The sequence below is a fragment of the Gymnodraco acuticeps genome, unplaced genomic scaffold (assembly GCF_902827175.1).
Source record: "Gymnodraco acuticeps unplaced genomic scaffold, fGymAcu1.1, whole genome shotgun sequence".
Classification (NCBI taxonomy): Eukaryota; Metazoa; Chordata; class Actinopteri; order Perciformes; family Bathydraconidae; genus Gymnodraco; species Gymnodraco acuticeps.
In genome coordinates, this window is record NW_022992079.1 from 428,688 (window position 1) to 444,280 (window position 15,593).

At 41.8% G+C, this 15,593-nt stretch overlaps 1 protein-coding gene across 2 annotated transcripts in view; it reads left to right on the top strand.

The window, feature by feature from the left end:
- The window catches only part of nisch (nischarin), a 35,866-nt gene extending 24,562 nt beyond the window's left edge, over positions 1-11,304 (top strand). For both annotated transcript variants that reach the window (XM_034202322.1, XM_034202323.1), the window contains one exon: positions 8,898-11,304. In XM_034202322.1, coding sequence (XP_034058213.1) covers positions 8,898-9,225 — 328 coding nt within the window. In that variant the 3' untranslated portion in view covers positions 9,226-11,304. The remainder of the gene's footprint in view (positions 1-8,897) is intronic.
- The last annotated feature ends 4,289 nt before the right edge of the window (positions 11,305-15,593 follow it).

A 15,593-nucleotide genomic window follows, 5' to 3' on the forward strand; every position in this document is an offset into this window, starting at 1 on the left:
CTTTTCTTTGAGTGCTAAGAGGGCAGTGGAATATGGTCTTGCATCATGCATGCTGGATCTGGCTAATTTGCTAGCTCCTGGGTGCTGAACATGTTCCAAGAGTATTTGGTATTTATACTGCTCTGTAAGATGGGGACATGAGCGCGGGAAGGGGGGTGCTGAGGGCGCTGCAGCACCCCCTAGCGCAGTGGTTCTCAAACTTTTTCTGTCAGGCCCCCCCTTTGGAGAAAAAAAAAAGTCGGGCCCCCCAACACAAATAGTCAGGCTCAGTAGCTCAGGTAGCTTGACGTTTCATAGAGGGTGCTCAAACATTTAGGGTTTCCCATTAATGTACCGGTCGCTACAGTGGAATTTTCTACTGCAACATTCCCCACGCATATACACAGTGTACCCGCGACTGTTACAATGAAGGCTCGATAATCAGCTTAGCAGGGGTAAAGTGCTATTTTTATAGGTGGTGTGTGGACCCCACATAGGGGGGTCCGGGGGCAAGCTCCCCCGGGAAGATTTCATTTTTAAATATTGAAGTTAAATGCATCAATCTGGTGCACTTTGAGAGCAAAATGAAGAGATCTATGGATACATCTCTCAACACGTAATAATACTGTACTGCATCATATTATTTTCGAATCAATAATTTTTTTAATTATGAATTTTATTTTTTTTTTTAATCTTTTTTTTTTTTAACCATTTTTCCTCCTGGTCTCTCGCGCCCCCCCTGGCATGCCTCTGCGCCCCCCTGGGGGGGCGCGCCCCCCACTTTGAGAACCACTGCCCTAGCGGCAGGCAGGGGGTGCGGAGCTCCCCTGTCTGATTTATTATTTGACGGTTATTGCTGCTCCCGCTGTGCATAATCTGTGTAATATGTAGCCAATATTTTGGCCTGCCCCGAATGTTTTTTCTGTAGCCCCGGACAATTCTACCTCAATAATATAATACATTAACCGTGTTTTACGTGAACCTCATCATGACACTCGAGAGGACGGCAGAACTGTAATTTCCCGTGTTCAGTGAATGCAACAGAGGCAAGACACCAAACCAATCAGAGAGTTGCATGGAAATAAAAGTGTGCTTGTCATTCAAACGTGTGTGTGTGTGTGTGTGTTGTGTGTTGTGTGTGTGTGTGTGTGTGTGTGTGTGTGTGTGTGTGTGTGTGTGTGTGTGTGTGTGGTGTGTGTTGTGTGTGTGTGTGTGTGTGGTGGTTGTGTGTGTGTGTGTGTGTGTGTGTGTGTGTGTGTGTGTGTGTGTGTGTGTGTGTGTGTGTGTGTGTGTGTGTGTGTGTTGTGTGTGTGTGGTGTGTGTGTGTGTGTGTGTGTGTGTGTGTGTGTGTGTGTGTGTGTGTGTGGTGTGTGGTGTGTGGTGTGTGGTGTGTGTGTGTGTGTGTGGTGTGTGTGGTGTGGTGTGTGGTCCCCAAACTAAGGCCCGCGGGCCGGGTACGGCCCGCCTCCACATTTGGCCCGGCCCCCTGAACAATACCAGAGACGCATTATGATTTTTTCATTTTTTTTTTTTCAGTCTGGCCACGCGAATCCTAGACTAGCCCCTGTCAAAATGTTGTGACCTGCTCTATCTAAATCAGTCGCATTTGACCCGAAGACACCTTTTGAGTTGTATACACTGTTGGAAAGAGGATATTCCTAGCTTTTCTAATAATATCAGGGATTGTTTTTGTACTTCAAATATTAAGCAAAATAGGTCACATTATATAATGACTGTCACCGAGTCATCATTTTGAGAAAAAGGCCTTCAAAGTTGTCTCTTCTCTGGAATCCATCGATCTGATTGATTATTAGCGGAGCAAATGATCAAAATACTACCGAGGGAAGATATTTTTGTTTGGAGGGGAAGCTCGCGAGTGTGCGTGTATACGTGTGTGTGTGTGCTTGTGTAATTTTGCGTTTGTGTGTATTGTGTTTGTTTCCCGGGGAAAACAATCACGAGAAACACCGGCTGTTGTTATGCCTGCTGTGACGTTAAGTTACTCCGTTCTCCGCTTGTAATTATGCCGAAGCTTCAAAGTTGTATTTATCATCTGAATTTGCCGAAACAAGTTTAATATTCTGAAAGCCAAGACTTTGTTTAATTGAAATCAGATGAAAACAAACTGTAACGGACCCTGCCGTGTTATCTATGATTACTATACTCTTACATTCATAATTTCAGCGGAGTGAGGGGGGGGGCGGCGCTGCGGAAGAGCAGATTGCGAGTGAGAAATAAATAAATTGGAAATAAAAGTTTCATATTCTGTAAGCCAAGACTTTGTTTGTTTAAAATCAAACAAAACACCCGAACCCCGAAAAAATAGTTTTTTTTACGTAAATCCACGTTTATTTTGAGAGATTCTGCTCTGACAACTAAGCTAAACTTTTACCTGTTAAGATTGTGCACGGCACAACAGAAAGTTACAGTAATTTTCAATGGACTTTTTTTCTGTGAAGAACCCAGAGAGGGTTATTTGGTTATTATTTATTTCATAAATAGTGTTATTTATTTCATTAATAGTGTTATTATTTATTTCCTGACTTTTTTTCTGTGAAGATCCCGGAAAGGGTTATTAATATTTGGTTATGTGTGGCTTTCTAGAAAACAATAAATGTTTACGTTTAGACACCCATGCGATCGTCACACTTTTTCTGTTACAAACTGACCCGGCCCCCATCAGAGAAGGGAAAAGTTATGTGGCCCTAACAGGAAAAAGTTTGGGGACCCCTGGTTTAGATAGTTCACTTTAGTCTAAGTTATCTCAGTGGGTCTCAAACGGTTTGGTCACAAATTATTCAAAAGATTATTTCCGCGGCACACCTTCATATGATCATTATAGTTATAAAACAAATAAGAGAATAAAGGAAAAACAGTTATGAAATACTATATGGCAGTAAAACAAGAATACAGTTTGAAAGGGGAGTGATTTGTAAGATATCCATAAAGAAAAAGAACATCTGCTTACAGTTGTGTTTCATCTGGGTGTTGAGAGATGTTTCCATAGATCTCTTAATGTTGCTCTCAAAGTGCACCAGATTGATGCTTTTAACTTCAATATTTAAAAAAAATCTTCCCGGGGGAACATCCCCCCGGACCCCCCTAGAGGAGGTGAGGTCCGCTCCCCACTCGTAGAAAATAGCACTTTACCCCTGCCTATATGCCGTGAGCTGATTATCGAGCCTTCATTGTAACAGCCGCGGGTGTACTGTGTGTTTGCGTGTGGGGAGTGCTTTTGTGCGTGCTCTATAGTGCCCGTAATAGTGTTCACTGGAGTCCAGCACCTCAGCACCCCCACTCAAAATACCTTCCCGCGCCTCTGGATGGGAATGATTGTCAAGGATATTGTCGAGGGCCATTTTCATGAGGGCAAAATCCTTCTCTCGACCAATTTTGAACACAGGGATAGAGGGTCTTGGTCAGTGTTGTGCTAGTTACTGAAAACCAGTAACTAGTTACCATTACTAGTTACTTCATTTCAAAAGTAACTCAGTTACTTTACTAGTTACTTACATAAAAAGTAATGCGTTACTGTGAAAAGTAACGTTTTCGTTACTTGTAAAAAGGGCTCCCATTAATGCCCTTATAGCCTTCATTTCAGTACTGTTATTGCATTGGAGAATAATACAATCTGTTAATCAACTTGACATGCATTATATGCAATCTGGATTGCATCGATATTAGCTGGCTTTCCATTTTTGTATATTCTTTCTCCAGGTAGTTGGAAAAAGTTTTCCGTCCCATATGCCGTGTGCCGCCCGGACATGCTATCATGCTAACTAGCTCCCTGAAAGCGGGTGACTCCACTGTAACAATAGCCTGCATGTGTTCTACAACATACCGTGCAATGGCTTTATCGACTTTTCCCTGGCTAGCAGTCCCTTGGTTAAAATCCAGCCGCTGTTGCTTAGGTGGAGGTGGAGTGGCGTCGGCTGAGTCTCTGTGGTCTTAGCTACTAGCTTCGTCCCAGCATGTTGTTTTTGCAGATGTTTTAAGAGATTTGAATTACTGGTTTGGGCAGTAGATAGGATCTTTGACCCGCCAAGACACAACTTACATTTAACAGAAACTTTCTTTTCTTTGTGCTCGACAAAAGTGAAATAGTGAGAATATCTCCAGGTGGAGAAACTAGACTTGAGCTCCGCCCCGCCATGATAGTCTTGTTAGTAAACAACACAAACACGCCCACAGCCCGTCTCCGCATGTGACACAGGAAGTATCTAAGTACATTTACTCAAGTACTGTACTTAAGTACAGTTCTCATCTCTGTTCGCCTGGCTGTTGACTATATAAAAAAAAACTAACGGAGTAAAGCACCATGTAGTAACGGTAACTGAGTTACTGAATTAAAAAAGGAATGCGTTAGAGTACTAGTTACTGCCAAAAATAACGGCGTTACAGTAACGCGTTAGTCCCAACACTGGTCTTGGTATACCATAAGCAGAGGCTATCAGCAGATCTGTAACATTTGGGAATTGAACATGCGGGTAAACAGATTGTTGCTGGGAGGACATGGCTTGCGTTGGCTGTAGACTACCAGTAAAGGTAGGTTGTTCGCTACCAGGCATTGATGTCATATTGTTAGGGGCTTCAGCAGTGACCGAGGGTCACAGGTCCATGGTGAATAGAAAGGGCGCGGGGCATTACTGTAGCAGATGCAGGGTGAAAGGATGAAGGTAAAGCTTGGGCAGCCACATGGGGAGTTGACGTTGCTGTAGTTTCAGCAGTAGCTGCTGAGGGAAGAGAGGGAGCCTGGGCAGTGTATAAGCTTTGCTGTATTGGTTGAGGCCTGGGAAGGATTTGGGAGGCCTTAGGTAGTCCTCTGGAAAGGCTAAGTTGGGGAAGCAGGGGAGCTACAGCTAAATGAGAGCGAGAGTCAGCATATGTCAAGTTTGGGGGGGCAGGAGTGAATATCCTGGATGGAGGCAGATCGTAAAAAGAAGACGTTGCTCCATTTCCATGAAGAGATGAGGTTGTAGGACCACAGGCTCCTCCATCCTCTTCAGAAAGATTGTGTTTTATGAAACTAGTGACAAGTTGAGCTGACTCAAGCTCTTGTTCTTTAGTACGAATACGTCTGTTCATTTCAATCTGTCTGACAATTTTCTCTCTCTCTCTTTGTGTGCATTTTCTTGACATTGCTGAGCAGCTCTGGCCCTTTCATCAATTAACTTGCATTTTTCATCCAGCTGCTTATGCTCCAATTGCTGTCTTTTAAGCTCCTCCAGCTTGTCTTTTCTTCCCTTATCCTGGAGAATACTGGCTTGGAGATCACTCAAATTAGGAGCGTGGCGGCTGCCTCTTGAATGTCGACTTGTATCAGAGCAGCCTGTAGGGACACTTGATGCCGACTTGCTGAAGTGTGTCCTCTTACTCCTTAAACTATGAGATACTTGGGATGCTGCCTTGCACCATGGAAAACCATAGTAATCAGGGGGCCGTCCATCTCTTTTGGGTCTAGCCCCTAGGTCACGATGGCTAATTGGCTTTGTCGGGGCTTTGGCTAATACTTCCAGGGCTACTGATTGCAGAATGAGATGAGGGGTAGGCAATAAGGGTGCAGGTGAAAGGCTAGGCTCTGTTTGATGAGCAGGTGTGGATGGCCTAGGTGATGTTTGAGACGGGCCCTCTTGTAAGTAGAGCTGGGTTAAGTCTGGGACACCTTCGGATCCATCCATGTTCTCAGTAGAAATGGCCTGACCTCCATTGTTGGGTTCATCCATTGTCTGCATGTCATCAGTCCCGGAATCTGTCATTTGGTCACTGTGTGGAGTGTGGCTCAGTCTCCGGCTCGAAGGACCATTTGATCTTTCTGTCTTGGAATGAAGAAGAGCGAGAGCCACAAGGTCGAAACAGGACAAGATGGCTCTCGCTCTTCTTCATTCCAAGACAGAAAGAGTAGAAATAGATGGTGTAATGCGCTATGCCACTCCCCTGCTGAGAATTCCCAACAGGTATAGTCAAAAATGGTGTGCCAATGCACATGCAGCTCAGATATTCAATCAATGCCATGTGGTCTAACCAACAAATGATTCTAATAGTCATTATGAGAGCACTTGTCCAGTATTAAATAACCAACTTCAAGGAATACACATACCCTCTCAGAAACCCCAAAACAAAGAGACTGTTCTACCTTACATCACCAGCAGGTGTCGCAGCAGCTCACTTGTCTCTGCGACCCTGTCAATCACTCCATCAGTGTCCAGAGCCATCAGAATCTCCTTCTCTGTGCACATGAGCATGAATGCCTCCATATGCTCCTGGGTCAGGGTGGTCCTCAGTCGATTCTTCACATATTTCAGTGTGGAGAAGAATATAATAGTCTGGCCAGCCCTGCAGCCCGTTCTAGGTTCTGATTGGCTCTCTAGGTTGCAGTGGAGTTTTTATATGTACAAAAGTGGTGGGGCACAAAAAACTTAGATGTCTATAAGCTTCTGCAGTGAGGTTCATGGCTGGTGAGGCACTGGCACTGACTCTTCAGGTTTACAAATATTATATTTTGACCTAAATCAAAATATTATATTTTCAAAAGCTTTTTTTGTCTGATGCTTCAATTAATTTTAAACAGACAGTTCAACAGAAGGATACCCAAAAAATGTAATTTTATCATTTAAATATTGAATTGTTCTCTCTTAGTAAGATCCCATTTTCAATAAAATTGCAGTTTTACCTTGACTTGAAGATTAAGTCCATTTGCCTATCCCTCTGGACAAAAATCTCTATTACTTTTTTGTAAAAGTCCTCCTTATGTTCTTGTAGTTTCAAAAGTCATAAATCTAATCAATAGATTTATGATTCGAAAATGATAACAGTAGGGTAGACATGTAGATATTATCCGGCTGAACAAAACGTGCATTTATCTAACAGGTTTGTTTCCCACAGATCTTATTTGGACCTATTTTCTAAAATCATATGGAGAAATCTCATTGCTTTTTTGTCGAGGGAAGCCATGCGCAGCTTACTTCCGGGTTGTAGGATGCGTCACTGCAGCTCTCTCGTCTCCTCTTCACACACCACACTTTTCGCGGCACACGTACTTACAGCCAATCAGCTCTGAATGATGTGAGATGACGTATGGTGGGGATGGCAGCATTATGCCCCTATGGTCATTATTTTTTTGCCACACACATTAAATAGGAAAATATTCTGAGCATGCGCAGTGTAGTTTTTACAGTCACCATTGACTTAGACAGTGAGAGGGAGGGGCAGGATCGGGTTTTGTCCCACATGGCTCTAAACAGCTCAATAGGCACACACTGTAGACACTAATTAGAAGAACACAGACTAAAACAGCAATGTACTGACGAATCGGATGATTAAACATGATCTTAAAATATATTTTTTAATTTATTTTTTGCATTTATTTGTAATCATTATTTTAATACTTTCTGCTGACACTAGGTGGGGCTGTGCCCCACCTGCCCCTAATGACCAGTCGCCATTGCTAGGTTGGCATTCTAGCTTCTGACTGGCTGTCCAGGTTGTCAATCACAGCCGTGGGCATATTATCCTAGTCGTAACATTGCTAAACTTTTTTCATGACGGTTTTCTCAGTCAACTAATGCTATTGCTAACAGTAACATAAATTAACACAGCCCTGCACACTGCACCTGCTGTCATTATATGCCGGGTCTGTGGTTCATCATCTTCCTTCTCATCTCCTCCTTATTACTGCGACAGGGAGCGAGAGCCCTTCTACTAAACAGCTCTGTGATTTTCGAAAATGTTCCAGCATCTTCCTGTTGCAATTTTCGTTTTTTCATTCTGGCTTTTTCAGCCCCACCCTTTCTTTTTTTACTGTTCTCCATCTTGTCTTTCTCAATTTTGCTAGCTAACTTACTGATCAATCATCAAACGAAGCTAGGGAGCTTGTCTGATGAGTGGACTGATGGGAGGTCCACCGTCAGGGGAGGGACTTCGCCACTCTATTGGAAGAGACGACTCATCTCTCCCGGCCCAACCCCTTCAGTTAATCTATTAGTCTACTTTCAAAAAACATAAGATTGACAAGTTTGACAACCTATCAATAGCGCCGTTTACATGGAATGTTTTTCTGATCATATCCGATCACTAAATAAAGCGAGCCACGTTCACTCGTATACATGGGCCAAGCATTAAGCTGATTACAATTTCACCTGTACCGAAGTGGGCCGATCGGAGTGGGGCAGCGTCGAGTGGTCCGACCGGCCCACTTCGGAACCGGGCTACCGGCCCATCGGGATTCGTCCCGAACGTCCCGATGGCCAGTCCGCCCCTGGTCTGACCAATGGTTGAACAGCATTTCCGTGCACATGACTTGTGTTTAAAGTTTATAGTCCGTTTGAGTTTTGCCCGTGTGAACGCAAACCGAACCTTCTGAAAAATAAAACAATGTAATAAACTGTGGTCTGGTGCGCACCAGAGAAGCGGACTATTAGGTGTGAATGCACCCTTAGAAATAAATACTTATTACTATTGTTATTATTCTGATACTCAGACGGTCAGACCTTATTGACATTTCACTGTGACTTCATTATTTACTCTGACAATAACTTAAATAGCTCTAAATGGTGAATACTGATTGAAGTTTTCGACACATTTTGACTCTGATTTGTTCAGTACCTATTCCACACATGGAAACCCATTTGTGACCAAAGACAATATTTAGTATGATATGAAATAAATCCACAATTGTTCTGAGACGGAAAGGCTTGAAATATGGAATGAACATAAACTATTCGACTATCTTACAATAAAACTTTGACATTTTATTCACAACACATGAATAATTGCAAAGATCTGCTGCCTAACCCGATATATTATCACATCAGTCATTCCATTCATCATTAACTCCCAATCCAGAAATGTACCTTTACACCTATCTGCTGCTTCCTAGCTAAAGTCATCTTCCTCATCACCTTCATCATGTCATCCTGCAGGGAGCGGTACCAACTGCGTGAGGCTCGGAGGATCCGTGACCTGGACCGGGTGCTGCTGGGGTACCAGACGTACCCTCAGGCTCTGACCCTGGTGTTCGACGACCTTCCCGGCCCCGACCTGCTCTGCCACCTCACCATGGACCATTTCACTGCTGCAGGGGAGGAGGCCCCGTCTAGACGGGGTGGATCCAGCAGCGGAGCAGAGGGCGAGGTCCAATGGTGCGTCTTCGTCCCGGGAGCCGACAGCAGAGAGAGGCTGATCTCACTCCTCGCTCGCCAGTGGGAGGCGCTGTGCAGCCGGGAGCTTCCTGTGGAGCTCACCGGCTGATTGGATGCCGGTCAGGTGGATGACCTAGTTGGGAGCTGATGGCAGACAGTCATCATAAGAGCGAGATGATTACCTAGCAGATTAAGAGCTTGGTTAGCTGTTTAAAGGCTTCAATATGATCTAAACGAAGAAGTGTTTTCTGACCACATCTAAAGGCAAGGCTTTTTCACATAGAATGGTGGTCTGATAGAGAGTCTGGCAAGATGTGATGAATCAATGAAATGGGGCTAACAATGTACAATGGATTGTGCTCGGTTGTCCATTTGAAAAGCGACACAAATAAGTGTGGTGAGTGTTAAAAAAAAGTAAGAAGAACAAATCCTGTGTACGTACAATAGAGCTGCAACAATTAGTAGACTATTAAAAGCATATTTCTTTATAATCAAGGTAATTTTTCCTTTGAAAAAAAGAAACAAACTACTGTTATCAGCCTCATGAGGTTTCCTGCTTTTATCTGTTTTATCTCTTATTAAACAGAATATCTTTCAGCTTTGGACCGACAAATGAGGGAAAACATTTAAAGATAACACATTGGAAATCTGGAATAGACATTTTCACTAGATTCTGACATTTTATAGAACAAACTTATAATCAATAACAAATGTTCTCTTATTCCTCCAGCCAGTCGCATCATCAAGTCTGCTTTGAGAAGCTATCCCTGGCTGCATCCTACTGCCTCACCACCTCTCTCAAACACCTCTTTCAAACACCTCTTTCGTGTATTTTTCATGTCCTTGTAGTCTTGAATAGATGCTTTTTCCTAGAACACATTCCTTGTGTTGCACTCAGTTCTTCACATGTAAAGTGACAGCAGAGTTAGCAGTTTAAACAAACATATGCTTGAGAGATAATTTGACCCTTACACCTCCTAACATGGAGGCAATCCATGTGTAAAGTTGCCATGATTGTTGGTTTCAGACAAGCACACAGTTTGAAGCATACTGAGGCCTTTGGTCGTACTTCTTAAAGATTGAAAGGGATCTGGCTTTGTTCAAACAACGTTTGGTGTCTGCTCCAGAAAAAAGTCTTGGTCGAACTCAAAGGACAGCAGACTGCCATTACAGGCCTGAGACCTCACACTGAGCCGAAACAGTCAGAGTTTCTGGCACAACCTCACCTTATTTTAAAGTGTCTCACACGCAGCAGATTTACAGACTTGAGACACAGACAGACATACAGACGGTGTTGTGTTGCACAGCAGGGGGGTGCTGCAGACAGTCCACAGGAGTTTACTACCTTTTAATCAACATTACCTTAAAGGAACAGTTTGTCGTTTCAGGTATATCCTCTTGTCCTCCCCAGAGTCAGATGTATAGCAGTTTCATTTCTGTGAGTTCAGTACAAATAAGTATAACGTGTTATCCTAGCTTAGCACAAAGACTGGAAGCAGGGGGAACTGCCAAACGAGCCTCATTAAACTCCAAAGTTGTATGATTTACATGTGTTTATTTATGTAAAGTTGCTATTAAAACCAAAAAAAAACATGTTTTTACTTTTCTGCAGTCTGACTCTGGGCGAGGAAACAAAAGGGATCTTCAAAAAATGTTGGACTGTAGTTTTTAAATAGCACACACACACACACACACACACACACACACACACACACACACACACACACACACCACACACACACACACACACACACACACACACACACACACTCTCTCTCGGCTGCTCTGCACAATATGCTCTCTGAACATTGTATTCCTTGCACATTGATGAAGCAGTATTGTTGAACTGTATATTGAAGCTTTTTTATTGACATGATATTAATGTAATTATGTTTGGGGCAGACGGATGTTTTCCATCCTAAAGCAGATTTTGTACTAAACACGGAGATCCTTGTGGATTTTTTCCAAAAAGAACTCTTAAATATCTTATTTAGTATTATCATTAAGTATTGTTTTTTATATTTTCTTAGTTTTATTTTATTGTCTGTTTTGTCTTTTGTACATAGTTATCGACAAATGGGAAGCCAGTCAGTGCTGGACCCTGCAACCATTCACCACTGTTGTTTATGTTTCATGTTGTCTTGTAAATGGGGAATGCCACTCAATTAAAGTGAAAACAAAAACTCCACAAGTAACTATTTCCTGTTTGATGACGTAACAGTGGTTTGATTCTTTGACTGCAGTCTGCACATATTTCAGCCGATGCAGCATTTAAACCAGAAAACCAGTCTACTGGGTTACTGATGGCATGCAAGTTTTAAACCTTTCTGTCTTAATCCCAACTAAAACTGACTCTATGCATCTGCCCAAAGGTCTCTAACAAATATTGTTAAATCAGAAAACAGTGAAGAATTATGCCAATACTGTAAAATGATTCCTCATTTCAATTCAAATTAAGCTATAAGATTGTTCTTCATAGTAGTGCATTGATCAGTAACAAAGTTGTCATTATTATTACAGTGACCTGCATTGCTTTGTTGAGTCTATTGTTTGTCTTTTTATTCCTGCAAACAAAAAAAAGGACAGTTTTTAAAGGCCTCATTGCAGTATTTTAAGAATGTATCCTTTCATGAAACTACATTTAGGCCAACAATCTAAAAATTTAGAATGAATTTTCCAGAGATTACTTTATACCTGGCAAGTTGAAGAGGTTTTTGAGACAGCATTTATATTCGGTCGGCATGTAAAACACTTTTTCATTGGTTTGTATTTCTATAATTGTCTATGTTAGTTTCCAGAGAAGACATTTCATTTTCAATATAGGGACATTCTAGATTCAATTCAGTTGGAAATTACGAAAGGGCTTTGTTGGGGGAGGACTTTTACTAGCAATCTCAGTATTTATAAACCCCTGGCTGTTGAGAACAATTTGTTTTCCAGGGAAAAACATCTTAAACAAACACTGTCAGCAGTCAATTCTTCTCTGGGCTAAGTGAGATTTTGATGACTTGGCGGTTCAGCAGCACGAAACATACCACTACCTTTCAACTCGACCAACTTCCTCTATTTCCTGTCTGTCGGAGTTGCTCGTCATGAATTTCCTTTTTGGGGACACTTAAACAGACAGAGGGCAGCGATACTGTACGAGGAAGTGTGATCAGCAAAACCACCAAACTGCCCTCTGATTGGGATTCTCTGGTACCAGTAGGTCAAATGACCAACGGGACACAATAGTCCCAGGCTTCTTTCATAAGAAAAAAACTAATCCTATTCAGTTGTCCCTAAAATAATTTTCAGAAGAGTTTGGCTCCAATCTGATTATGACAATGAAATGTATAGGAACAAACCAGGTTAACATCAAGCTTGAAAACTACTTTGGAGATGTTTTTTACATTCACCAAGGATGTTTTATCTCCTTAGTTTGTAAGCATCGGTCAAACTTATTTTAAGCATATTTTTATAAAATAAGGAGGAAATGCAGCCAGTTAACCATGGATTTGCATTTAAGGTTGAATACAAAATGTCTTCACATTCTAAATTGGGCATCATTTTCTGGCACTTTAAACCATGATAAGATAATTGTATGGCAACTAATGGCTATTAACTAACTATTCAATTTGGTAAAGGTTTGAAAGTATATGAATGGTGTAGTTTACAGTTAAGTAGAATAGTATTGTTTATGTTAGCCAACTTTCCAGTTTAGAGGCACATCTTTATTTCAGTAAAGGTAGGGTAGGTAAGAATGGAGAAACCAGCTCGAGTAAGCTAGAATTTGAAAGTACGCAGCCGAAAGAAATCTGCCCCTTCCTTCAGACTTCCTTACAGAGCCCCTCCTCCAACACACACGAACGCGCACATGACCAATGAGGGCACGAGATAAGTTTGTCCACGAGATGGAAGGCTGACAGGCAGGTAGGCCATCCAGTTATTTTAGCCGGGCGGCTAAAAATGATTGGTCGTGCTTTTAACAGCGCTATGGCTTCCACAGATGATTTTTTTAAAAATGTATTTATTGTCAAAGCATTTAATATATTCATTCATTGCTATCGGGATGTTAAGAGTATTCCATGGAATATAACAAAAAGTGTTTCTGAAGTGAATTACCTACCCTACCTTTAACTACCAGTTCTGTTTAGCTGCTTACATTTAACGACTAAAACAATTTGGGTTAGGGTTAGGTAATAGCCTGGATTAACTACAATTTAGGTTTTGGTAAACTAACAGACCAGAAATGGCAGGTTAGCAAACGGAGCATTTCAACAGCTATAACATGTTGGTATACTGTAAGTAAGCTACAGGCAGTGGTGGCAGGTGGAACATATTTTAGGGGGCTGTGGAAATGGTGACCAAACAATACTAGGGGGGTCCGGGGGGATGCTCCCCCGGTAAAACAAATTGAGAAAAGACCCCTTAAATTATGACTTCTGGTGATGTTAGAGGGGGGGGGGGGGGGGGGAAGGACAAATTGAGGCTTAAAAATATGAGAAGACTGATCAATACCTCCATAATCTTCAGTGTGGTTAGCTATGAATCTTCCAAAACTTCCAAACACCTTGTCCTGGACATAGTTTCTACAGTATAAACTGTGCAACAGTAGAGTAGGCCCACACAAACTGCAGAACACCGGGGCTTTGGGAGCACTCAAAATTACTTAAAATGATTTAATTCCCATTTAACCTGTTAAGGGGCTTTTCCCCCCCCGTTTATTTTCTCACTAAACTGTGTCTCAGGGCTTCTTAAAATGTAATAAACTATTCATGTGTCCTACTCATTTAATGGGAAGAAACTCAGCTAACTGATAATATGAACCATGTTTACCGAAACAAAACACAAGTCTCACAATGTTAAATGAGCTAATGGCTAAATGAGCCCTGAGCGAAAAAAATGCTAACGCACTCTAGGTATAAATCAATCGATATACTTATCGGATATGCACAAATAAGCTTAGCTAACAAGCTGAGATTCCACAGATTCTAGAAATATAAGTATCATCACTGAGCGATCAGATCTCGCGACAGGGGAAGCAAATACAGACATCACACGTAGCTTTAGGTAGCAAAACACGGAGAGTGTATGACAGCTTCCTGTTTTGTCTCCTTGGATACGAGTCCAAACAACTCACAGACTGCACCGGGCGCTGATGTAGGCGCCCTGTGACCATCAGATTTGACGACACTGATTGGCTGAAATTATGTTTCGGCGGCATAGTTTAAAGATAGCAACAGTTGGCTTCTGCTGCACTTGCTGCACTCTCGTCTGGGCGCTATGTACAGCGCCCAGACGAGATATGAGAGAGTAATGATACACGGGCAAGGCCAGGCAAGGTGACTTATCAGTAACTTTAGACATCGTAACACAATTTTAAACGAAATTTTAATGTAGATTATACATTTTACTGATACCAATTATATAATATTTACCTTGTTTATTAAAAAAATAAATATATATTTTTAAATATATATTTTAATTTTTTTTAAATGTTTAATGTGGGAAGAGGGGGGCGGCGTCCCTAGCGCCCCTATGGGCCGGCCGTCACTGGCTACAGGTATAGTTAAGCAGCTACAATTGTTGGATAATAATGAACTTTGGTAGCAAAAAAGTGGGTTCAGGTTTTTTGTGTTTTTGTTTTGAGGCTGGCTAACAATGTCAATGCTAACAGTTTGTTTCAGGTTAGCTAACGTCACGTTCAACAGTTCATTCAATCTGGTACAGGTTAGCTAGTAGTCGATTTTAGCAGTTTAAACAGTGTGCCGTTTAGAACAGGGTTGCCAACTCTCACGCATCTGGCGTGTGACACACGCTTTCACTCTCAATCTCACGTTCTCACGCTGCCCAAACTATTCTCACGCCAAAAACAAGAATACCGAAGACTAGAAACGGTTTTGAAAACTTTTGTCAGGTAGTGATCGTCTTCTCAATAGAACATCTTTGATAATGTCTTCTGGCCAATCAGAATCAAGATAACGGCGTGGTGTTGTTCCAGGAAGCGCTGGCAGCTCTGGGAGGAAAAAAAATATTTTGACTGTTTGCGCTCATCCTAATTTTCGGCCTTGATGTAACAGCATTCATAATTAAGTCAAGGTAACATCCTTTTCACCCCGGTTACACTTTTCATTTGCCCTGTACGATGGGCGCTGTAAGTGATGAAAGTGGTGGGTGTTGGCTTATCAGGCGTCCGCAGCTCACAGCCAAAGTGGGTGTGGGATCGAGCGAGAGAGATAAATGCAATTTATGTAAACAAATATTTCCAAGGCACTCTTTTATAATTATTGGGATAAACAGGTTTGAAACCATTTCAATGTATACTATAGGACAGAAAACCAGACATATCGTTTAAAACTTGAGAGATACAAAAATATGCATAAATAAACGTTAACTAGGTAAAATAAGATATGAATGAACAACAAAAATAAAATAAGTTGCATTTATTTGCTATTGGCTATGGTAGGTTATTGGTTATGTTCACATAATTATTTG